The following is a 23,836-nucleotide window of genomic DNA, read 5'->3' as shown; positions in this document are numbered from 1 at the left end:
GGTACTTAATGCCTTCTTTGTCTCAGTCTTTAACAGTCAGACCCGTTGTTCTTGGGGTACCCAGCCCCCAGAGCTGGAAGACAGGGACGGGGAGCAGAATGAAGCCCCCATAATCCAAGGGGAAATGGTCAGCGACCTGCTGCACCACCTGGACACACACAGGTCTATGGGGCTGGATGGCACGTCGAATCCTGTGCTCAGCGCTGGGCCCCTCACCCCAAGAAGGACACGGAGGGGCTGGAGCATGGCCAGAGCAGGGCAGCGAGGCTGGGGCAGGGGCTGGAGCCCAAGGCTGGGGAGGAGCAGCTGGGGGAGCTGGGGGGGCTCAGCCTGGAGAAGAGGAGGCTGAGGGGAGCCCTCATCGCTCTCTGCAACGGCCTGAAAGGAGGCTGGAGCCGGGGGGGGGGGGTCGGTCTCTTCTCCCCAGGAACAAGCGATGGGACGAGAGGGAACGGCCTCAAGCTGCGCCAGGGCAGCTTTGGGTTGGGTATTGGGAAAAACTTCTTCCCCAAAGGGCTGTCAGGCCCTGGCCCAGGCTGCCCAGGGCAGGGGCTGAGTCCCCACCCCTGGGGGGATTTAGAAGCCGGGGAGATGTGGTGCTTGGGGACATGGTTTGGTGGTGGCCTCGGCAGTGCTGGGTTAGCAGTTGGACTCGATGATCTTAAATGCCTTTTCCAACCTAAATGATTCTATGGCTCTGATTCTAACTAGTCATTAAAATTTAGTTTCACCTGCTGTTATTAACATGAATACATTAATCACTTTTACTATTACTGAGTGATCATTAGAGGACAGAATTAAAGTTATTTGGTATCTTAATTATGGATATGAGTATTATTTGTACTACTTATTCTGATGCATCTTAATTCTGCTATAAATTTTAAGGGGAAGAATGATGATGAAAATATCCAGTTACATTAAGAATGAAAACATGAGACATAAGCCTCAAGATTTTACTAGGACCAGGACACATGGGAGCCCTGGCTGACACAAAAGACAGATGTGTAAGTTTTTTACTGGTTCACCTAACTGCCAACAATGTAGAACTTCATTCCTTGGTGTGGTTTAGAAGGTTTGGGTGAGGAGAACTGGAGAAGTGCTTCAGGGAAATTAAATCTTGTGTGAGGAGCTGCCTGCATTAAACTTGCCTGGGCTACAGTTGAAGAGACTTGGAGAACGACGAGATTGGCAGGGATCTCTGGAAATCCTCTAGTAAACCTCCCTGCTCAAAGCAGGGGCACCTAGAGCAGGTTGCTCAGGCCTGTTCCAGCCCAGTTTTGAGCATCTCCAAGGATGAACACTCCACTGTCTCTCTGGGCAACCTGTTCAACCACCCTTGGTGTAAAACAACAGACAACTATAAAGTACTAATTCTCATTGGAGACACATTACACCTAGCTGTTCTTAAAATGCTAAACTAAAGCATTTTGGAAAGGTCACAGCAATACTGGAACAGTACTACTGCAAAAAGCTATTTGAGTTTTTAGTCCAATTTTGCTGAGCTAATTGGATATCTCAGAGGAGAAAAAAGAAAAAAAAAAAAGTAAATTCTCAGCAGGGAAACACTACTCTCAGAAACTCTCATGAACACATCTCATAACAAAGCCAATTACTTATCTGCAAGACAGTAAATATAATGCATTTTCCAGAGCACAGTCCAACTATCAACACCCTCCTTTAAGCAGCTAAGACAATTCAAATTCAAGCAATTCATATTCAAAGCAACTAAGGCAATTCTCAAAGGCAAAATCCATAATATCTTCCACAGCTCTGGAAGCAGACAATACGTTGCAATTATTCCGTAATCTTACTGAACTTATGAGGACTCAGGGAAAGACAGGACAGGGCACAGCTCAAGATGTAGGAAGAAATCCCACTGACTCTCTCAATCAGAGATAAGGTTTTCCTGTTTTACTATGACACCTCCCTGCTGGAACCAATGGTTCAGAGCTTTAATTCAGTTGCCAAATTATATCTGCATTCAGAGATATGGACTACAGAATGGGGATCTGTTGAGACAGGCATCTACCAATACCCATCTGGAATCCGCTACTTTATCATCTCACTATACACTCACTTGTAGAAAAAGACACCGTAGTGTATGTACCTTTACATAATTAACTTCCATATAAATTTTACAAGTAAGATTTTACTTTAATCATATTTTAATTCAACAATTTATTTACATAACACTGCAGGACATATAGTGCACTAGGTATTCATTCACACATGCTGCAATGAAGATATTACTGCACAGCTGCAAGAGTACAGTTTCCCAGACGGACACGGGAATAGCAGTACAGCCTTAAATGCATTATTCTTCCTAACCTACCTGAATCTTTGCGCCTGGTGATGCACTGGCCCTCCAAACCGTCTAGCTGGTGAATGACACAGCTGCGATAACAGTGCCACATTTTTGTTCTGGTTAGGATTGGCTGCAAACTTCACTGTAATGGGTTCGGAGGAACCTGGGGGTTTGTGACCATTGAAATTTGTAATTGCCTCTTCTGCTTCTGACCTTTTGTCAAACCGGATAAATGCGACCCCTCTGGACAAACCTTTTAACCAAACCAATAAAAAAAAAAAAATAAAAAAAATTGAAGTTCAGGATAAACTCAAAATAACTTTGAAAGCAAAAAACGAAAAAGTTAAGTATTTCTATGGTCACGGCTTTCAAGTTCTCTACATTTACTAATGTTTCTTCAACAGCTAGAGGATAAAGTACAAAATTAAGAAACAAAAGACAAATTAACACATTCATTTTTCAGCTATAAACAACCACAGTGACTAAAACACTTAAAAAAATCCAATGTGGTAGAATTTAATGAAATCCATCACCAACTGACATTTAAATTAACAAAAAAAAAAACCTCCCAACATTTTAAATGAATTCCACACACACACAAAAAATATTAATTCCAGTCAGTTAAAAACAAAACAAAACCCCTTAGCTTTGATTACTTTATCACTAAACAGCATCTGCAAACAGAAAATTGACACTGATTTTTCCAAATGCTTTCAGCTTTCCATGCTGAAAACAGCCTCGGGTTCACAGATGAGGGCATGAGGGTCTAACTCGAATAAAGCAGTTTAACCTTCTGTAACGAGGAGATCACAATTTCAGCTACATCACGGCCATTACTTCTAGCTGTCACGTGCCTTATTTTTAATTCATTAGAAACCAATTAAGAATTACCTCTTGGTAACCGTACTGAAGCAATCACACTGCTGTTAAACATTTGCATCTTTTTTCCCTAGTTCCAGACCCAGCCACTGGATGCTGATCCCCGTCAGACCGAGGTAAAAGTTACGCCTTATGAAATCTCTTCCCCTCACCCCCTCCCCACTTCTTATCCGTGACTTAACCATAGTCTGGAAATATGGTTTATCACAGTGAAGCTAAAAGGGTACATTTTATTTAAATTTCATTCCAAAGCAGATATAATGGCTAGACTAATTCTAGGACTTTACCAACTCTGTTTCAGAAAGGGCCGTATCAAATACTTTCACGTTGTCTCTACACCCACACAGGGCAAGCTTCAAAGACGGTTTCAGAAGTTGTTTAAGCTTATCAGAAATCACTAAGGTGTTTGTAACAATTGAGCATTATGTGCTGTATTTCACGGAAGGAAATGCAGCATGACAAAACCCTAGGCATGCGGCAAGCGAAAGGGAATCCAACCCCTACAACTACCCCCAGAGCGGTCTCTAGGAAAGGCGTCTTTTCATTCGGGGCACGGGGAGAACTTCCATAAATAACAACTCATCTTGTTTACTACACGTTGTTAAGTATGCAAAGTCACAGAGAGAAAGCCTGTTTCCTAAGCCACTGCACTTCTTGAAGAAAAGAACTGCAGAACAACGGTGGGAGATGGCTGGCACCAACTGTGCCGCTGGAGCCATCTGGCAGGGAGCCAACCGGGGAGGAAGTTATTCCGTTTTTTGATTTCTTACTGGTTACTTCCCAAACAGGAGGCTGGACCAGATCGGCTCATCAAATTAGAGCTGACAGCACTAGGTGCGGCAGTAGCGCTGAGGTGAGCCTCTCTGGGCTGGGAGGAAGCATCTGCCCCACGCCGGCGAGGCACAGAACAGCAGCAAGGACCATCCCAGATCCCAACATACTGTTAATTCTTCTCCACTTCCATGCTGTTCATCTTATGCTTTTCACTTGATCTATCATCGTGGTCATTTAAAAATATAAATATTGTAGAAAGCGTATTTTTAAACGGATTAATTCTCAAAAAGTAGAGAACAACCCCTGCTGAGCAGGTACATCTAAAAGCACGAATTAAAATTTGCTCTAACTGGGCCTAGATCAAGCTATGAAACACAGGTTTTAAAGCCAGGCACGGCCACATTCTTGAAGTGAAAAGAAACCTAGGCTATGCATGCAGTAAACTTTATAATGTGAACAGAATACATTCTTCAAACAATACATTATTATGGTTATTTGAAAGCAAGCGGTATATTCTGAGCTGACGCTGAATTAGACAGCATCATGCCTCAGCACACTCAACGGAAACTAGATTACTCCTGGAGAGATTTTAATTGTATGACTTCTGTCATCTCATTTTATAGCTCTGTCAAAGACAGGTGCTAGCTATCTAGACTCCACTGGCAGCCAGAGAAGGACAACTATTTTGGACGCTTGTATTAATAAGTTTTCTGGGCTCCAGAAGTCTTTTTCTTACTTCTACCTATGGTTGTCACCTAGATAACTAGCTCTAGAGAGAGAACCATACAGATATCCAAGTAGGACAAAATGAATCCTTCTCTCTAAGAAAGGAAGGATAGGATGTTCCTTGCTCAACACTGGAGTGTCTACAAGGTCGGTATCCAGATCTCACCTACTCACCTCCGGTTTCTTTTATGCACTATCGCCTTTAAAGTGCAGCCTGACCAAATCGAAACACTTGAGAGCAGATGCCTACGGAAGGAGCTAGCTCTGATGGAGACACTTAACGTGGCAGACTTTAGCATTTAGTCAGATTAATCCCACCAAAAGCTGCTGATGGCCTACTCTAAATTACAGCAGATTCCTCAAAAAGCATGAAAGTTGCTGCTTAACTACTGTGTATAAATGTACACGCTACCGTGTATAAATGTTAAACGTGGAATTGTTAGAATTAGATTATCTTCTGTTCTAATATAGCACATGCACAACCAATGAAAAAGTGTATTTGTAGAAGTTATCTCCAAATTCATACATGACATATGGGCTACTGGAAAAAACACAGAACACCTAAGGTTACAGGGTAAGCCGCACTCTGCAGTTATACAGTCTGACATAACGAGGTAAGAAATTAAAACTCTGAAAAAACATTGTAACCCTGAGTCAGAATTCACATTATAAAGGAAATCCTTAACTTTGGTCTCTCCTGAGCTGAGTGCTTAACTAAGCAACTTCTCCCTTTTAATTTTTTTTAATAAACAAAATACTTTTAGAAAATTCAAGAGGGTAGTACTAAGTATATTATGGTCATTCTTTTGGTTAGCAGTAACCACAGAGGACTGTAAGACACCTCAAATGTTTTAAAACATGAGGGAATTGTGTGACTGAGTTCCAAGTTGGTATGAAAGACAAAACACAATACTGTTTTGCTTTTTCATATGTAAACTACGGCCTGGAATTTACCTGTGGATAACAGCTGCATTTGTGTAACGTAAAGGTAACATTAGCACTCCAGATTACAAACATGACAGGAATATCAAGTGTTACAGCAAGAGAATCGATTTGGGAAATCAGCAGCTCAGCCTGGTAAAACTGACAGTAAGAGCATAAAATACGATACGAGGTTTAGACTGTAAGCTACCAAAGGAGGCAGCGTAAGTCATTCTGTGTTTTAAAAAAATCATTGGAAAAGGATATCCCCTTCAAATTATTTCAGTGGTTGACGCCAGATGTCGTGGTTAGTTTGTGAAAGTCTAGTCTAGTTTAGGAACTACCAGTCTCTGAAAAACGTAAACCCTGCTATACGCTACAGTTTTATGAAGCTGGTGCAACAGAACTCACCTGTAGTTTGATCCACAAGCACACGCGAGTTGATGATGCGTCCAAAACGTGAAAACATATCTTCTACATCCTTTTGTGTCATTGACCTCGGTAGTCCACTAATATATAAATTAGCATCCTTGATAACTTCAGAACTTGGACGAGCATAGGAAACCTTTATAAAGAAGGAAGAAAAACAAAAAGGTATGTTCAGGGTGCAAATAGGAAAGAGTCATTTCTTTTGCCTTGAGTCACTTTTATTTATTCCCCGCTAAACAATGCGGGCAATTTTTACTGGAGTTCAAAAAAGCGGAACAGGGAGAAGGTAGGGGAAAATCACCAGAACAAAAAGAGAAAAGTCATGTCCCCATATAACTCCATTCCTTTTGGGCTTATCCAACAGCTAAGGAATAGAGTGGCATTGCTATAAACAGACAGCAGTAGACTAGTACCAGTGCTTTCAAACAAACACATCTGCTACGTTGAAGAATCCCTGTCTGAAGTTCTGACTCGGATACTGGTCCTGTCAGTAACCACAGATCACACCAAGAACTTGTGCTGTCAGTGTATTTTTCAAAGCCTCATAAAAAGACTTTGCCAGCTGAAGTGCAGTTTCCTATCTTAATTTCTGCTACTAAAGTTACAAATATCACCTAAGCAGGTGTGATTTCCTACACGTACAGTACTATGCTGTTATTTTGGAAAAGGAATGCATGTGTATTAGCAAGATTTAAAATAGAGATCACCAAGTATCTGAGATATACAGGAGTTCAAAAGCCTGGCAACAATTTGGAATGATCCCACCTACTGCTGTAAAAATGGTGGGAATGAAACAAAGGGAATCTTTGAATACAAAGCTGTTACAAAACCCGAGAGGCTTAACAGCTCACTTTACTACTCTTCTCCCAGATTCCACCTCTCCTGCAGCTGGAGAGCACACGAGCCTTACCACCAGAATGAAGTTTTATTAGAATGCCATTTTCATAGCAGACAGAAAAAAATCTAGACATCCTACCTTGATAGTTTTTGACTGAAGTCTGAGGCCATTCAGTGTGTTTATTGCTCTTTCAGCATCTTTTGCAGTAACGTAGTTCACAAAGCCATAGCCTAAGCTGTGTCCTACATGGAAGAACATTTTTTTTACATTAATCCTAACAAACGAAAGTTACCGCCACCAAAATTAAAGGAAATGCAAGTGAGAAAAAGCAAACTCAACATAAACATAACCCACACAGCAAATATGTAAAAAAGCCAAAGAAGTTTCTGAAGGCTGGCATACATCGTATGAAGTAACTCAGAGCTCCTTCATTCGCCACTCTGGACATCCCTCTGTCTTCAAGGACAGCGAGTATCAGCCAGCCACAGATGATCCATCGATACTAAGAAATTCAAGGCTAAAACACCAACTCTGAACAGTCTTGTAAACTTAATGGGTGTGGAACAAAGGCAAGAATTTAACAAAGTTCATAAGTACAAACTCTTGTAGATAAAGAGCAGAAAGTGAGAAAGTGCCAACGGAGGAACTGCTGGGTAAGAAATCATTGGGCTACTCATTTCTGTGTAGCTATTCCAACCTTCGCTCCTGGAGACAAGAGGGAAAAAGAAGGTTTTCAATCCTTCACACATTCATATAGCGAATGAGCAGTAAGTCTCCCAAACAGGATGAAACCGAAGAGGGAAAAATTCTCTGTAATGCAGGCAATTCATGTACTATTACTTAATGTAAGTTTACTCTTAACTCTTACGAAAAGAATTTGAGAAGAATAATAACACAAATCTTTAAAACATTTAGGGCAAAGGATATTTATTTGGATATTTATTTGTTCTGCTTCTATCTCCAACCTCCACAAAAGCTACTACCAATTATAACACCACATACTAAGATCCTTTTGGCTTGCAATTTTGAGAACACTCGAAGACACAGCTAATCCTTATAGGAGAGGATTCTCTTCTGAAATACAGCCCTTTTTTAATCACACAGCATGGCTCTGCAACGGTCTTAGCCGGCAAGGAAGTTTTCTTAGGCTTTCCAGACATTTCAGAACACCAAATATGCCACCCCCTTGCCAGAAAAAAAAGTCTAGCACAAAATGGCAGAGAAACTGAAGAAAAGGGCTGTAACAGACACTGCAGATTACCTCCATCTATGGAAAAAAAGAGTCACCAGTCTACTGAAGGCCTTGAGACCTACAGGCCTAAAAGCCCCCAGGGACGGAAGGAAGCTCCAAATAACACTGACAGCGTTCGGACTAACGGCATGCCCGACAGACTGACTGCAGAGCCACCGCAACAGTACAGCTGCCTGGCACATCCTCGGCATTCGTCTGCTTCGCTGTGAACCCTAACAGACCAGTAACTCATCTAAACCCAAATAATGTCATTGCCCGCTTCCTAATAGACTCCTTGTATAAACAGGCCCAGTTCATTTTCACTGTCTGCTAAAGCTCTTCAAGAAGCCAGATCCCCTTTGTGTTCAACCCTCGTACAGAAACTCGTACAGACCAAGCGTTAAAACATCTCCGCTAGCACAGACCAAACTCTCATGACACCGGACGCTTCTGTAATGGCAAATCACTCAGAGCCAAGCAGGATTTAACTCTGCGCAGTAAACAAATAAATGCAATAAAAGCAAGATCTTAGACACCAGCTTCTGCACCTTTATCCTTTAAAGATCTACAGATAACATCGATCAGGATTTTGCAGACATATCTTGCATGTACCTACAGCATGGGTTTTGTTGATGTCTTTATAATATTCATTTTCTGTTTTATTAGTCAGAGATGGTCAATCATTTAGATCAAATCTGGTCAGTCCACAATCACCTACCTACTGAGATTCTTCTCCCCTGATTAAGAAAACAAATAATTTAACAATTAGAAAAACGTTTAGCACCGGGACCCTGGCTTATTTCACCAGAATCTGACCAAGTTTAAGAGGGAACAAATACGACGCAGACAGTAAGCAGTGACTTTCTCCCTCCTAGGAGGGCGGGAATACTCCGACACCCCTCACGCACAGGAGCAGCATGCCGGCTCCGGCTCTGAAGGCTCAGAGCACCAGCTGCTTCATAGATATTTTCAGTCTGGCCCAAAAGCCATATAAACATATTCCAGCAAACTACAGAATAGAACCAGGTCCTAATAAAGTTTATGGAAATAGGCCCTTAGAGACCAGGGAAACAGGCTTCAGCCAGACTAACCCCCCAAGTCTGAACCACTGAGCCCTGGCAGTCAGGGCTGTCGCTCTGCAGGTGGACGCTGCACTGGGGAGGGGGTGACTAAATTCTCCTGGCAGGGGAAGAGCAGCAGGATTTCACACCGTATAAATTTATTAAGCTATCTTTAGTATTCTGAGTCACGGAGATCAGGGGCTCAGCCTATGACCAGGGCGAGCGAGTACCCTTCCCTGTTTTCTTGCAACAAGTTCCCAGAGAAGGCAGGAGGCAGGCAACCGTTACTTACCCAGCAGCGTTCCTGCAAAGCATCGGACAGGTTATATGTTCATGCACTGTTTGACGTCAGTGACAAGGAAGATTAAGCTACTTAGTTTTGGTTTTATCCTGTATGTAAGTAACAGCACTCATGGACGCATAGGACCAAAAGGGACCACGTGAACTGGGTCCAGTCCCCGTACACAAACTACATATTCCCTTTCCCTAAATCGTAAGCAAGCTTCACATTAAAAGCAGTTCATTTTTTGTTCCAGACACTCTGACTGAAAGCACGTTCCACAATCCCCCTCCAATCCTCTCCTTTTCCAAAGGCAGGCCTTCATACTTCGTATCCACTTGTGCTTCTGCAAATACTGCCCTTGAGCTTACAGGCGCTTACCCTCCCAAGCGCCTGTTCCCCAAGCACACACAAGCAGCAACCATATCCCCTTGGCCTTCTTTACGGTTTTTGTCTGAACAAAATTCTGCACCTTCTCCGCTTCTAATCTTACACAGGTTGCTCAATGACTATTCCTTATCAACGAGTTTGAAAGCCCTGGGAAAAGAGAGCAGGGACGTAATGGGGTTGATGGAAACAAACACAGATTAAAAAAAGCAGGGTCTGAAAAGTGGCAGGATTACAACAGTTACCAGGTTTTCTCATATTTGCTGTAGGCATTTGACAATAAGTACTAAAACCTAGAAATTACAGTCCTGTTAACTTTTACCTGCCACTAGATAGGAAAGCATCAATTACCTATTTTTCTCTACAAAAAAAACAGAATACAGACCTTCCCTTTTAGACTATACTTACCACCTTTAAATTACATCAGTGTAACATGACTTTACAGACCTTAAGCGCTAAAAAAAAAAGCCAACCCACACAAAATTGGCAAGATATATTAACTTATCTTGCTCTAAATACCAAATACCATCAGTCTCGGCCATCTCCTGCTGTTCAGTTACCAGTTTTCATCTCCAAACAGGCTGGGATAGCCAACACACGACAGTCCCGTCCCCGCAAGAGGCGTGTTCCACCGCTCCCCTGACAGATCACGCTTCAGGAATGCTCCCCGCTTCACCATTTTACTCCGTATTCCCTCCTCCTAAATCAGTACAAACTACCTTCCCTTTACGGCATGCCAGAAAATATATAAGGAATCGGCATTTACACAGCATTATGATTTATGGCGAGCGTTTGTCCCAGGCAAGGAGACAAGTTATTTGCTTTATCATGATGTTAAGAGCCTGCTAGAAACCTGTCGTGCAAAAGAAGGCAGTACTGTAACAGCTTTCAAACTATTTTAGTGGATAGCAATTAAAAGAAACTTTAAAAACACCACAACTTTTAAAAAGTTTGCATATACATAAATGCAAATCTACTCAAGAAACAAAGATGAAAAAAAGAAACAAGTAGGTCCTTATCTGGATGAATAATTAACAAAGTGACCATAAACCCTAGTTTTAAGCAAAGTACTATACTCCTTCAGCAGAAAGAATCTAGTTTTGTTTCCATGATAAAAAGCCCTTTCATGAAAGAGGGCACTCGTTTTCTTTCTGTGCATCACTTGGGTTTCTGTCCATGTCCTCGCTTCCTTTCCCAGCTCCCCGAGACGCGCTGCTTCAGGCACCAGCTCGTGCCTCGTTCCCCTCCACCCTACTTTCACTGGGGACCCCAGTACGAGACCAGAGCCCGCACTTATTTTCCACTTCACTACAGATGAGCTGCCGCCCCGAAAGCGGCTAACACAGGTTCTCCCCATCCTAGCCTTCTCATAAAACCTAAATTTAAACCTGGCTCCGGTTAGGTCAGAGCACCTCAGTATAAAGGCATTTTTGTTTCAAATTTGTTTTCTGCACTGGGAAACAGCGTGTTGAGATGAAAGTAAGAAAGCCCAAGTAAATAACACAGAAGGATGGAACAGATCTCGGCAAACGTCACTCAGGGGAGGACGGAAAGAGCATCTTGGGAAGAGAGTTGTTTGGTTTTTTTGTTTGTTTGGCTTTATAAAATGTGCTGTGAGTGATAACCAGAGCGCTTAAATATGTATGAATGCATCAAGAAATACCACGTCCAAATACCAGGCATCAATGTGCTGAAAAAGCAGAATTCAAAGCGGTGACTCTGTAGTTTCAGAGGATGAGAACAGATTAAAAGTGCTCAGATGTGCCTTGTGGGGGCTTTCTTTAGTACAGTTACGCTGCTGTATAGCTGGGGATACCTAATCACATCGACCCCGAGCAAAATGCAAGCACCCCTGCATCGAACTTCCAAACAAAAGGGTTATGCCAATGCAGAAGTGCAGCAAGGTAGGACTGGCAGAACAAGCGATCAATCGTAATTGGTAATAATTTCCATATTCTAACCCCCCGAGAGGAGCCAACGCTACGTATACAACATCTTTTGTTTCCTAACATCCTAACACCCAGGAAAACAAGCAGATGTGTCAGCAGAGCAGCCTGGCTGAGCAGGGAGCTCATGGCAGAGCTCCAACGCAAACAGGCAGCATACAGGAGACGGAAGAAGCGACAGCCTACAAAAGGAGGAATTTGGAAACACCGTCCACTGAGTCTCAGGAAAGCCAGAGCTCAACTGCAGTTGCGACTTGAAAGGAACGCAAACAAACAAAAAAATAATATCAAGGGTAACAAGAGGAGCTTCTACTGCTGTCTCAGCAGGACAAGGCTGAAAAAGGAAAACGTGGGACAGCTGCTCAATAGGGTGTGTGATTTTGTGAGAGCGGGACGTGATGCCTTCTTTGCCTCACTCTTCACCGACAAAGTCCAACAGGCCTCCGCACTTAGCGAAAGAGTTCAAGGCGCAGGACCAGAGGATGAGGATCAAGTCAGGGACTGACTGGTTGAGAGAACTTGACCCATACAAGTCCATGGGATGAGATGGGCTCTAGGGGTGCTGAGGCATCAGGCTCATGTCCTGGCCAAAACTGCTCTCTGTCATCTTTGACTAGTCATGAAAATTGGAAGCATTCCCCAACAACTGTGGGAAGGCAAATGGCACATCCATCATCAAAGAGAGACCAAAAAACCACCGTGCTCTACACGGACGCCTACAACAAGTAGAGTTTTGCAGGGATCTATCCTGGCACCTGCTGCTTAACTTTTTATCCGTGACCTGGAGGAGGTGATGGGAACGCGCTCTCACCAAGATTGGAGATAACACCAGGTTGGAAGGAACCTGTCAATACCCTGGAGGGCAGGGCTGCCACCCAGAGGGACCTAAACACGCTGGAGGAACGGGCCGACAGGCACCTTATGAAATACAGCAAGGACAAATGCAAAGTCCTGATCATGGGAAGGAAGAAGCCCTGGCAACATCACCGACTGGGCACTTACTGTCTGGAAACTCTATGGAAAAGGACCTGGGAATCACGGTATAGAGCAAGGCGAGCGTGAGCCAGCAGTGCAGTATGGAGAAGGTATCCTGCGTGGTGCTAACAGAAGTACAGCCAGGAGGCAGAAGGAAGAGACCACCCCTCTTTACTCAACACTCCCTAGACCACCCCTAGAATCCTGCATCCAATTTTTAATGTCCCCCAATACAGGAAAGACATTGATAAACCGGAGCGAGCTCAACAAAGGGCCACCAAGGTGCTCAGGGGACTGGAGCATGTGGAGGTTTACAAGACCAGATGGGATAAAGTCCTGAGTAACCTGGTCTGACCTCACAGCTGAGACTGCTCCGAGCAGGAGGCTGGACTAGCGTCCCTTAAAACCCCACCATCCTACCATCCCAAACGACAGAATGAGGAACTCCACACTACATTAATCCGAGGTTCTTCCAGTTCCACAGAACAAGGTCTTTTTGTATTAAGACAGCCTATATGCGTACTTCATCTAAGTAGGGATGTAACGGAACTAAATATTCATGAAAGATTTAGAGAAGGTAAAGAATCACACTTCTCCCTCGCAATATTTTCTCCCATTCATGGAACCATTTCTGAATTTTGAGTTTATCTCTAGTGTAGTCCTTAAACCAAAGCCTGGAATTACCAAAACTGGTACCTGGCTAGCAACACAGACTCTGCCAGTTTTCAGTGGACTAGTTATTCTGTCACACATTTTTGGAAGCACCCACTCTCAGAGGCTATTTTTAATTGAATGAAAACTCATTTCTGTAGGTTTCCACTAGTCTTCTCCCACCATTTTTTTTGTCCACTGGTCTCAGGAGGTGATGCTGGTTTCCAGCTCCTCCTTATGTCCTTCAGCCCAATATTAAATCTGCTCCACATCATAACAGTTAACCAGTTTTTCACTTTAATATTCTAAATGCCAGCTTCAGAACCCGACATGTTCTACGTGCACTGCTTGCCTCGACTTTGGAGACAAGCAGTTGCTATTTGTTACCCCCTTGCCAGTTTCTGTTTTCATACTACAAGATGTCCTTACAAAAAAAAGAACAGAAAGCAGCTTCTTGAAGGATTTTTGTCAAAACATATTTTTGGATGTGAACAAACATCTCAAGTATTTAACCATCGATCTTCAAAACGAACAGTAGAAGGGCATGGTTTTCCATTACAAGTCTATGGTGATCAAACCCTATCATCACAACACAGAAGCGATTCTATTTATTACTACATAGCTCACAGTATATTTTTGAAAACACAGGGAACACCCCCTACACTCAGTCCTTCACTAAAGATACAGACGATGCATCTCAGCTACTCCGAAAATGCTTGAATCTGAAGCTAAAACCCACAGCCTGAACAAAAACTTTTCTCCTGATCCAGTCCCCAGGCAGCCAGGCCTCCACTCTTCAGCAACGTCCTCACCCCGGCTTCATCAGCGATACTGCCAAGCTGCTTTGCTCCTCTGAAGCACACCCTTCTTTCCCACTTAGACCATGGTGAGCACAGTAAGTCCCAGAAAACAAGAAAACATGCTGCTTGAGATAGAACTAAGTACAGTTTAATCTTAAAAATCACTTTTACTTTGCCCCAAAAAATATTCTACAATCTTTTATACAGATTTTGGAAAACGGAATCAAGGTTTGTTTGCGTTTTTTTTTTTCCCCCGAATAACTTTTTGAAGCTACAATTAATCATTCTGAATTACTTTTCACAGTTCTGCTTCATCTCCAGTTTAGTCATAAATGCTGTCCAAAACTATCATTCGTCGTGCAAACAGCAAGAGAGCACGGCAGAAATCCCACATAATCATGTTTGGGTCAGGCAAAGCTCAGCCTAGCTGGATAGTCTGGTCTCGTGCCTAAGCTAGTCAGAACCTGGGAAGCACTGCACTGTTGTAAGGCTGGATTCGTCAGATCAGCCCTACACCGGGAATCGCTGTACCGCGCTCCGCTTACGCTTTAAGCGTATCCTTCAGAGCACAAAACCAAAATCCTAGGTTTATATTTAAGCATTTCCACAACATTTGTTCCACAATATTGAAACGCCTCTAAGGTTGCTGTCAGTGCAACAGCTCGGTACCTTTCTTCCACAGTAGCCGAATTCAGCTTCGTTACGGTTTCTGACCGAGACACAGATTGCTATCTGAGCCAATTCCTGCTTCTGCTTGAGACTTAAAACCAGCGTGTCTTACTGAAAAGACTTCTGATTGCAACAGAAAGGAACTAGAAAGGAAACAAAGAAAATAATATCTAGTTTTACTGATAATGATTTTCAAATACAGAACGCGTCCCCACTGCTTCATTTCACTTTATCAACCAGGACACAAGCCACTTTCTGTTCCGCGGCCAAACGATGAATAGTCTCATTTATGGAAGTTTAAGGGCAAAATCGCATTTAACAGGTTTGGAAAGCCTGACCTTCAAACAACTCAGGAAAACATTATGAATTACAAATAGAGCGCCCTCTCCTCCATTTGCAAGATAAATGACATTTGCTTTGAAACAAAGATGACTGCAAGCAATTCAAACAGACGCTTCTTCAGAAAAAAGTCAAAAGCTGCAAAGCCAACTTGACGTAAGTCTGTTCTTTACCCTGGCTCAAAGAGACAGCTTCCAGGGAGCTCACCATCTCCACAATATTTTAAAAAATTCAACCATACGCGGTAAGAGTGACAGCTTAAAATCCTGAAAACAAAAGGTTTACTATTTTTAGTAGTTCATTCCATTCAATGAAGCCCTTCCACATACTTATCATTTCTTATATGTTCTCTTTATATTTTTTCCTTTCTTTCATTTCCAGAACATTTTTCTATTGAGATTTAATTTAAGTTGCTCCAGGGCTCTTTTTCCAGATGAACTGCCAGTGTCCTAGCTGCTGTGAAGTGAAAAGGATTTGTAAAGTGCACACAGAAAATACCAGGCCCAAAATTGTGCATGGGCTGATTTCTTGGGGAAGTCCTTGGGAAGAAAATGCCTTGCTCACTTACTGTAAGATCTCGTTTCTTTAAACTTTAGGACAGATATTGTTAATCTGTGGTTGGAACAGAAACCTGACTATTCAAGATGCCGAGGGCTGAAAAATCCACTCCCCCCATCTCCTTAGGAAGATACTTCAGCTTCCAAATAATGACACTTTTTTAGCTGCAAACATTACAATGCAAAAGCTCAGCAAGCGTTCAGTGTCAACACGATCATAGGTTAAGCTGAACTAAATTGTTATTCTGCGGAAACATGCTGCTTCTCCGCTGGAAGAGAACGAAAGTATTCTAAGAAGATGTGGAAGAATAACTCCCACTAAAAACACGTTGAGAAATATCAGAGCACAACTGAAGATTTTGCTGCATGGCTCATTTTTGTGGCTTGATGAGGGAAAAGAAAGGCAAACAAAGGGAAGACATCAGCTTTGGTAAAGCAGAGTACTGCAACGGCTAGTACAACCGCGTTGGCCTTTTTGGCTTTACGTGCCTATGTGTCATACGGAGGGATACTGAGCATGAATGTATTTAACCCTCTCAATGCCTCCAGACAGAGTAAAAGGATACCCACAACCCTAGAACAGTAGGAAGTCATCCTCCGTTCCGCCAGCCCTGCCTTCAAGCTTTCAGGAACGCTGCCGAGGTCCCTCTGCATGGCAGCACAGCCAGCTGGCGTGCCAGCCACTCCTCCCAGTTTGGTGTCAGCCGCACACATGCCGAGGGTGCAAATCTGTCCCATCACCCAGGTCATGAATGAAAATTTTAAACAGGAGTGGCCCTGAGAGCAAACCTTTGGGCACTTCACTAGTGACTGGCCTTCAGCTGGACGTTGTGCCGCTGATCACCAACCTCAGAGACTGGTTTTCAATCCAGCCACAGGTCCTTCACTTGGTGACACAGGTCCTCCAGCACTGCACACCTCCTGCAGCGATAAGAACCCGTCTGCCCAGCCTAAGCAGGAAGCCCCAGGCACTCCCTGCAGCCCAGGACCCGCAGAGCTGCACCCTCTTTTTCGGTCAAGGCCTCTGACATTACAGGGCCAACCGCTACAGTGACTGCTGGAGACCGCATGTCACCACCATTCCCGAGCGCACACAGGCTGATCGCAACACAGTCTGTGGTCCCCATCTGCACTGCTGCGCCTGTTCGCAGCGCTCTGGGAGCTAAGCTTAGGCTAGACTCTTATATGGGCCTGACCTAAGCAATAGCTAAAAAGGTGCTTGATCCTCCCTAACGGGGGGTCAACTGGAACAAAAGCTCCAGCCTCCCTTTGATCAAGTACACCTGAAAGAGCTCAGAGCTCCTCACTGGAAGTCAGGGTCTCCTAAGCTATCCTTTCCTGGCAGCAGCACGCACCCCAGTTCTTCAAAGGGATCCCAGAAGGCCACTGCCAGTCCTAGAAGCTCCCAGAACATTCAGAAGCCGAGCCCAGGAACTGCTGCTCCAGCTGCGCTCTCAACCCGCCGAAAGAACCCAAGCAACCTTTATATTGAGTGTATTCCCACACCCTTGCCGTAACTCAGTTACCACCTCTGAGGTAGTTTATATGGCCAACTTTATGATAAAGGAAATAAAGTGAAGCTGGCAAAGCTAGGAGGGTGTTAACTTTTTCAGTATTTGGCCAGTTTGGCTGCAAATCATTTGCGCTTTTCCCTAAGTTAACCATTGTTGCTAGGCATTCTTGAATGCACATTTCAAGAAATTGCATACCGCCAAATGTGATTAAAAAGCTAGAAAAAAAATCCAGGGGTAATGATGCATTTCAATTACACAGTTAACAGCAAAACGGCATAAGCAATTTCATGGTTGTTTTCCATGCAAAAGGAAACAATTTCAGCCAAAGAGAATACTTAAATACTTTCCACAAAACAGGAACACTTAAGAATTCTGTTTCTAGACTGGAGTCCGCTGCACTAGTGGAACGAACAGAGAGTTCCCCTGTCATGTCAGCTATTTACCGCCTTGAGCATCTGAAAGCGGAGCAATAAAATCTTCCTTCCCTTTCTGCTATCAAGGCTTACAAGGACACAGCCATTCATTTCTTTTTCAGCTGCATCATTTCTGTCAAAGTCTTCCAAAAAAGACATCATGAAAAGGAAGAGACAGGAAAAGGGTGAAGATGCATACCCATGCCTGAGGAATTCCAGCTACCTAGAAGTGATTGCTTTTTGGTCCTGTAAGCAACACGCCCCATGCACGCTTGCTTGTTACGGCAAATGAGCCGTAACAACAGGATTTTTTGAGATGGACCCCAGATTTCTGCACACAACCTTAACAAGTCACCCCAGAAGGTCCATTCTGCTCCACACTTTTCAGCAACGGTGGAGCGATACCTTTGTCCCTGATAGCTGCTGATCGAGGAGTTCAACGTTAGCAAGCTCTGTCAGAGCTCCAACTTACATCAGCAAATGCAGACAGTTGAGAGGAAGCCCGCTGTCTCCTTTCTGCGCCTGCACAGAGACAGACACGTTTTGGTAGCTGACAGGTACTGACAGAGCCTTCGGCACAGTCTGAAGGATCATATCCTAGATTTCCTAGAGTAGAAAGCCACGAATATTTTGTCATGAGCATCACAGGGATACATTTTCCCTGCTCAAGCGGTACAGAAGGTGTGAGGGAGGAAACAAGAACCCTCAAGAAGCTGGATGCCTCCCTAACAAAACCAACTGCCATCAGACAGAACGCTTTTACCGAGAGCTGCACACAGCAAATTTGTCACCGGGTACTCAGAGCAGGGCTACAGCATCGTGAGCAATAAACAGATCCCACAGCGGTCTGAGACCCTAAGCACATGGGAAAAGTTTAACCCAACCTTTTCAGAGGTTTAGGACACTCGGGTTTGAAAGTACCAACATTTCAGCAGGGTAAGGGGAAGACAGAGAAACTAAACACAACTTACACTCGTGGCAGACTAACTCTTAGCTTTAGCATTTGGTCCAGAAGAACTACAGGCTGGATCGTTGGGCCGGGGCCGACTGTATGAGATTCAACAAGGCTCAGGGCCGGGTCCTGCACTTGGGGCACAACAACCCCAAGCAACGCTGCAGGCGTGAGGAGGAGCGGCTGGGAGCTGCCTGGCGGGAAAGGACCTGGGGGTGTTGGTCAACAGCCGGCTGAACATGAGCCAGCAGTGTGCTCAGGTGGCCAAGAGGGCCAATGGCATCCTGGCTTGTATCAGGAACAGCGTGGCCAGCAGGAGCAGGGCAGGGATCGTCCCCCTGTGCTGGGCACTGGGGAGGCCGCCCCTCGAATCCTGTGCTCAGCGCTGGGCCCCTCACCCCAAGAAGGACACGGAGGGGCTGGAGCGTGGCCAGAGCAGGGCAGCGAGGCTGGGGCAGGGGCTGGAGCCCAAGGCTGGGGAGGAGCGGCTGGGGGAGCTGGGGGGGCTCAGCCTGGAGAAGAGGAGGCTGAGGGGAGCCCTCATCGCTCTCTGCAACGGCCTGAAAGGAGGCTGGAGCCGGGGGGGGGGTCGGTCTCTTCTCCCCAGGAACAAGCGATGGGATGAGAGGGAACGGCCTCAAGCTGCGCCAGGGCAGCTTTGGGTTGGGTATTGGGAAAAACTTCTTCCCCAAAGGGCTGTCAGGCCCTGGCCCAGGCTGCCCAGGGCAGGGGCTGAGTCCCCATCCCTGGGGGGATTTAAAAGCCAGGGAGATGTGGTGCTTGGGGACATGGTTTGGTGGTGGCCTTGGCAGCGCTGGGTTAGCGGTTGGACTCGATGATCTTAAGGGTCTTTTCCAACCTTAACGATTCTATGATTCTAACTAGAAGTCTGTGTCCACCTGCACGAGCAGCAGACTAAAGTCGACCAGGTTCTCTCAGAAAATTCACAGCTATTGATTAGAAGCACCCGCATTGTGCGTCATCAGACATCCTGACACGACTCACCGCATCTGTGCTGCAGGAAATTCAGCAAGACCAGAGTGGCACAAAGGCCTGGCTCTCTGCATTAACAGATGCTGAAGGAGAAATGCTTTAAAAATGTTCACCTGTGAGAGGAGTCCAGCACAGCAGGGTGGCTGCAAACCCAGAGCCCAGAACCTGGGTGCCCCAGCAAAGTCAAGCACCTCCCATGCAAAGTATGGTACAGGACGTACTTCTTCTGTTGGATCATCTACGGTAGGAGGCAGTGGCTCCAAGAAAGAGGACATCTAACGCTATACACATTGCTGGGTAGGAAATCAGTACAGAGCACAAGTTGGGCACCACTGTGTCTGAAGTCAGTGCTAGAGGGCTACAGTCTAATCAGTGCAGACTGATCGGACCAAACCCCAGCAACTTCTCCTTGCTCTCAGCCTCGTGCACCAGAGCCGCAGGAAGAGAAGATTTCATCAACTGAATCGGGTCAATGGCTGCTCGCAAGCTGCAGCAATGATCACAAAAGGCCAGGAGATGCAACAGTGAAAAGTTACATCTCAGATTTGACACCGTGCCATACTATATTGGGAAGCAAGCTTCTAATGCTTCCCCAGGGCTCAAAGCCCCGAGGTATGGCTAGTGCTAGTCTTAAGATCTGACAGAAAGAACAATATCCTCTCTGAGTTCTACACTTGTCTTATGAAAATCCTGGATGTCCAAGACATACCATAAATACAAGTACAGCGAGCAACAGAGCAACAATCCAATATTTTCCCACTGCCCCCGAGTACTGATCCACTCATCGCAACCTAAGCAAAGCCATGCCTGGAAGCGCTTAGGAATGCAATGCACAAACTGGAGAATGAAGAGACCAGCACCCTGTCTTTCCAGGATGATCAGAAAGAGCTGAAGCAGCACTGCACCCTGTCTAATGTTCATCTACTGTGCACAAACTTCTCTTTAGGGTTACTGTAAAAAAAACAGAAAAAGAAGTTATCACATCTCAAACAACAAAACAAATGCATAGTCATACTTCTACCAGCTGTGTACACAAAGCAGAAAATTCATAGTAAGGAATGTAAACTGACACTATGGTGTGCTGCTACTTTCAACTTCCTATAGCATTCATCTCGAACAAAATAAAGGATAAGTAGTCTAGTGGTTTCAAAGAGTTTCTCTAGATTTTACAAACACAATCTAATACATGGATCATAAGACTGTTCAGTACCATGCTGTATTTGAAACAAACTCCAACAACATATATACTTTGATCATAATTAAATACTTTGCTCAAACAAAACTTTGGCTTTCAAATTGATTCTTGAATCAAAGTAATCAGTCTCCAGAAAGCTAAAGCTAGTTCAATAAGTCACTAAAAACTGCATTCCAGGCAGAAGACATTCTCTGCCCTACATGTTTCACTAATAGAGAATTAATTGAGAAAAAATACACATATCAGTCATTGTTTTCTGAAAAATAAGCATTATCAAACACACATTGATTTTAACTCTGCAAATACAGTCAATAAAGGCAACTCCAAAGACAAAATGCTTGGATTTAACAGAATGTCATGGGGGCACCAAAGCTGTGATTTCATTAAAAAGAACTAAACTGATCTAAAAAGTCTAATTCCAACAAAAGGAGAGGTCACCTGCCTCCTGTCCAGGCCACTCAGCCCCACTACCTCTTACATGCCAATATTATGACTTATCTGACCTCACAGAAACCAAGGTCAGGGAGCTAAGCAGGTTTTTCTGCAGCTCTAGTTTCCTGCTAGTCTGCCACGGGGTCAGAAAAATGCAAGTGGTGGCACAAGGAAAGCGGAACTCTGCCAAAAGACTGTTCTTTTCGGGGGCAGCCAAACATCAGATCTGCTTAGAGTGGAGTTTTACAGTACAGAAATCTTAGTGCAAACATGAAGGGGCAGAAAGAAAAGCAAACGGAAGAAAAAAAAGTGGTAGTTTTAGAAGGTTCCTGGAGAAGCCAATTCTTAGTTACTGATATTCAAAACTACCAGTGAGCATGGAGAAGACTGGGAATTGCTCCTAACAGTGTTGCAAGCGAATGAAAAAATTAGGTAGCAACAAAATTAAGTGGTCTGACAAATGTAGCCATGCAGAATGAAACACTTGCAATCACTTTAAAGAAAAGGCAGGCACTCAAGGACTCTGTGCAACGCTAACAGGAATTTTACTTTTGATTCTTCAGAGGGTGGTTGAGAAAAACCTGAAGCACACAAGCATGTGTTGGACTTTAAACTACCCAGCACCGTCAAGTTCCAAGTTAAAGTTAACCAGACTTTACCGGGGTATTCGATGCTACAGGGAACGGTGTGAAGTAGACTCTCAAACTCCAGGTAATGATGTGTCTTGCTTCCCATTTAAAATATCCTTACCTCCCACACAGACAATTTCGTGCTTATTTGAAAGTTTAAGGTGTGGATCAGCTGTGACATTTGATGAACGGCTTCCTACCATTAAATGCGTGGTCTTATTTCCTTGCAAAAGTAGCCCCCAGAGCAAGCATCTACTTCTAAGCATCTCAAACTGCATGAAAACATCTAGGCCATCAAAATATTCAAAGAGCTCAGTATTTAATGTAACTATTTCATAATGTTTTACATATACATTCCGTAAGTACAGATTTAGATACATGGCCATCATGTGAAACTTCATCTGAAAGAAATTAGGAAAACTAAAGACATGGAAATCAGAGGAGCCACTCTGAAAGTAAATTCTGAAGTTTTTAATTATTCAGTTCTCACGTCTCTTCTCAAGCACATAAAGTACTAAAGTCAGTTAAGATAGCACACAAAGAATTCTCACGTGTTTCATCAGCCTTCACGCAGTTTTTACAGAGAGTGAAGTAGTTTCAGACCCGTTTCCTTATGGATTAGATAAGGATCTAAGCCAGTACTGCTAGATTCTGAAATACAAGATTGAGCATGTGCAGCAGAAAATTCCACAAGGCGATCGTCTGCAGGCTGCGAACAAACAAGCGTGCGTAGCTAGCTCACAGCACAATTACTTTTATTTACAGAAACAACCATGCCCTCCCACTGAATCCAAGATTCCGTGAATTCTGAACAAGAATAACCAGAATTTGTAAATGAAGATTTTTAACTGTGCAAGGATTAAAACGTCTTCACAGAGCAGACAAAAAGCTCCTGCAACTAAACAGATATGCCCTGCCAGCATTTGTTTGTTTTCAAGGAAACATTAATTCATTCGTCTCGTTTTTTAAAGCTACTACTAACAATCCTATTTAAAGAACTTACAAGTTAAATTCCTGAAGAGTGATAAGGCCTACAACCATTTCAGACGCATGCCACACCTTTATTTTACTGATCAAAATCAGATCAAAAGGTTTGTTTGCATATTCAGAGCTCTGGTAGAGACAAAAATGCTCGGACTGTAGGAAGAATAAATAAGCTGGGGACTAAATTCAAACTAGTTTTAGACACGCCTCTTGATGTTCAAATTTAGGAACTGTACTTCTTGGAATTCTTAACCATATACAAATAGTCATTAATTTAGCCTTAAGTATTCTACCCTCCTAATACTCAATATCTAGTCTTAGCATTACTCCAGTTATACGCATACTTTTCGATAAGTTTGATTACACACACACAAATATTTAATATTTCTACATTAAATTGCATTAAGTATTTGCTTGAGCAGTCTACCACAAAGTAAAAGTTTCTTATAAACTAGATTATACCTGCAACTTTGTCCCGAATGAGTTTTGCAGATTCGACTTCGCCAATACTGCTAAATAGACTCCGTAACTCATCTTGCGTCATGTTCTGAGGGAGGTAGTTCACAATTAAATTTGTTCTACCAATATCATCCCTGCAATCTTCAGCCATGTGATCTTCATAACCATTAGACATGTTATAATATATCTGCAAAGAGAAAAAACCCAAATAAGTTCCAGATCCTTGCATTTCAATAAGCCAAACTTTCTCCACCTGAAAGAAGCTTGAATGCTTATTTTAAAAAACTGAGAACAAGCAACTGTTTCAACTAGACATTTTTTCCCACTCACAAAACAAAACATTATTTGTTGAAAATTCCAGAACAATTCATTCTTTCAAACTAACAAGCATGGCATTTTACAAAACTATGTACCATTAAAGAGATCTTACGGGTTGGGTTTTTTTACGTTAATAAAAAGCATCAAGAGAGATTTTGTACACATTCCTGTAAACACCA

At 43.6% G+C, this 23,836-nt stretch overlaps 1 protein-coding gene across 11 annotated transcripts in view; it reads right to left on the bottom strand.

Annotated features, from left to right (window-relative positions):
• Positions 1 to 23,836, bottom strand: part of ELAVL1 (ELAV like RNA binding protein 1) — a 57,520-nt gene that overhangs the window by 18,379 nt on the left and 15,305 nt on the right. For all 11 annotated transcript variants that reach the window (XM_087769421.1, XM_087769427.1, XM_087769425.1 and 8 more), the window contains exons 2-5: positions 23,343 to 23,526; positions 7,011 to 7,114; positions 6,017 to 6,170; positions 2,333 to 2,558 (exon numbers count right to left, since the gene is read on the bottom strand). In XM_087769421.1, the coding sequence (XP_087625547.1) occupies positions 2,333 to 2,558; positions 6,017 to 6,170; positions 7,011 to 7,114; positions 23,343 to 23,514 (656 nt within the window). In that variant the 5' untranslated portion in view covers positions 23,515 to 23,526. The remainder of the gene's footprint in view (positions 1 to 2,332; positions 2,559 to 6,016; positions 6,171 to 7,010; positions 7,115 to 23,342; positions 23,527 to 23,836) is intronic.

The sequence above is a fragment of the Nipponia nippon genome, unplaced genomic scaffold, assembly GCF_047370975.1.
Source record: "Nipponia nippon isolate SJK-2023a ecotype South Korea unplaced genomic scaffold, ASM4737097v1 scaffold_31, whole genome shotgun sequence".
In the NCBI taxonomy this organism is placed as follows: domain Eukaryota; kingdom Metazoa; phylum Chordata; class Aves; order Pelecaniformes; family Threskiornithidae; genus Nipponia; species Nipponia nippon.
Note: the sequence above shows the minus strand (reverse complement) of the source record. Positions and strands in the feature narration are given on the sequence as shown.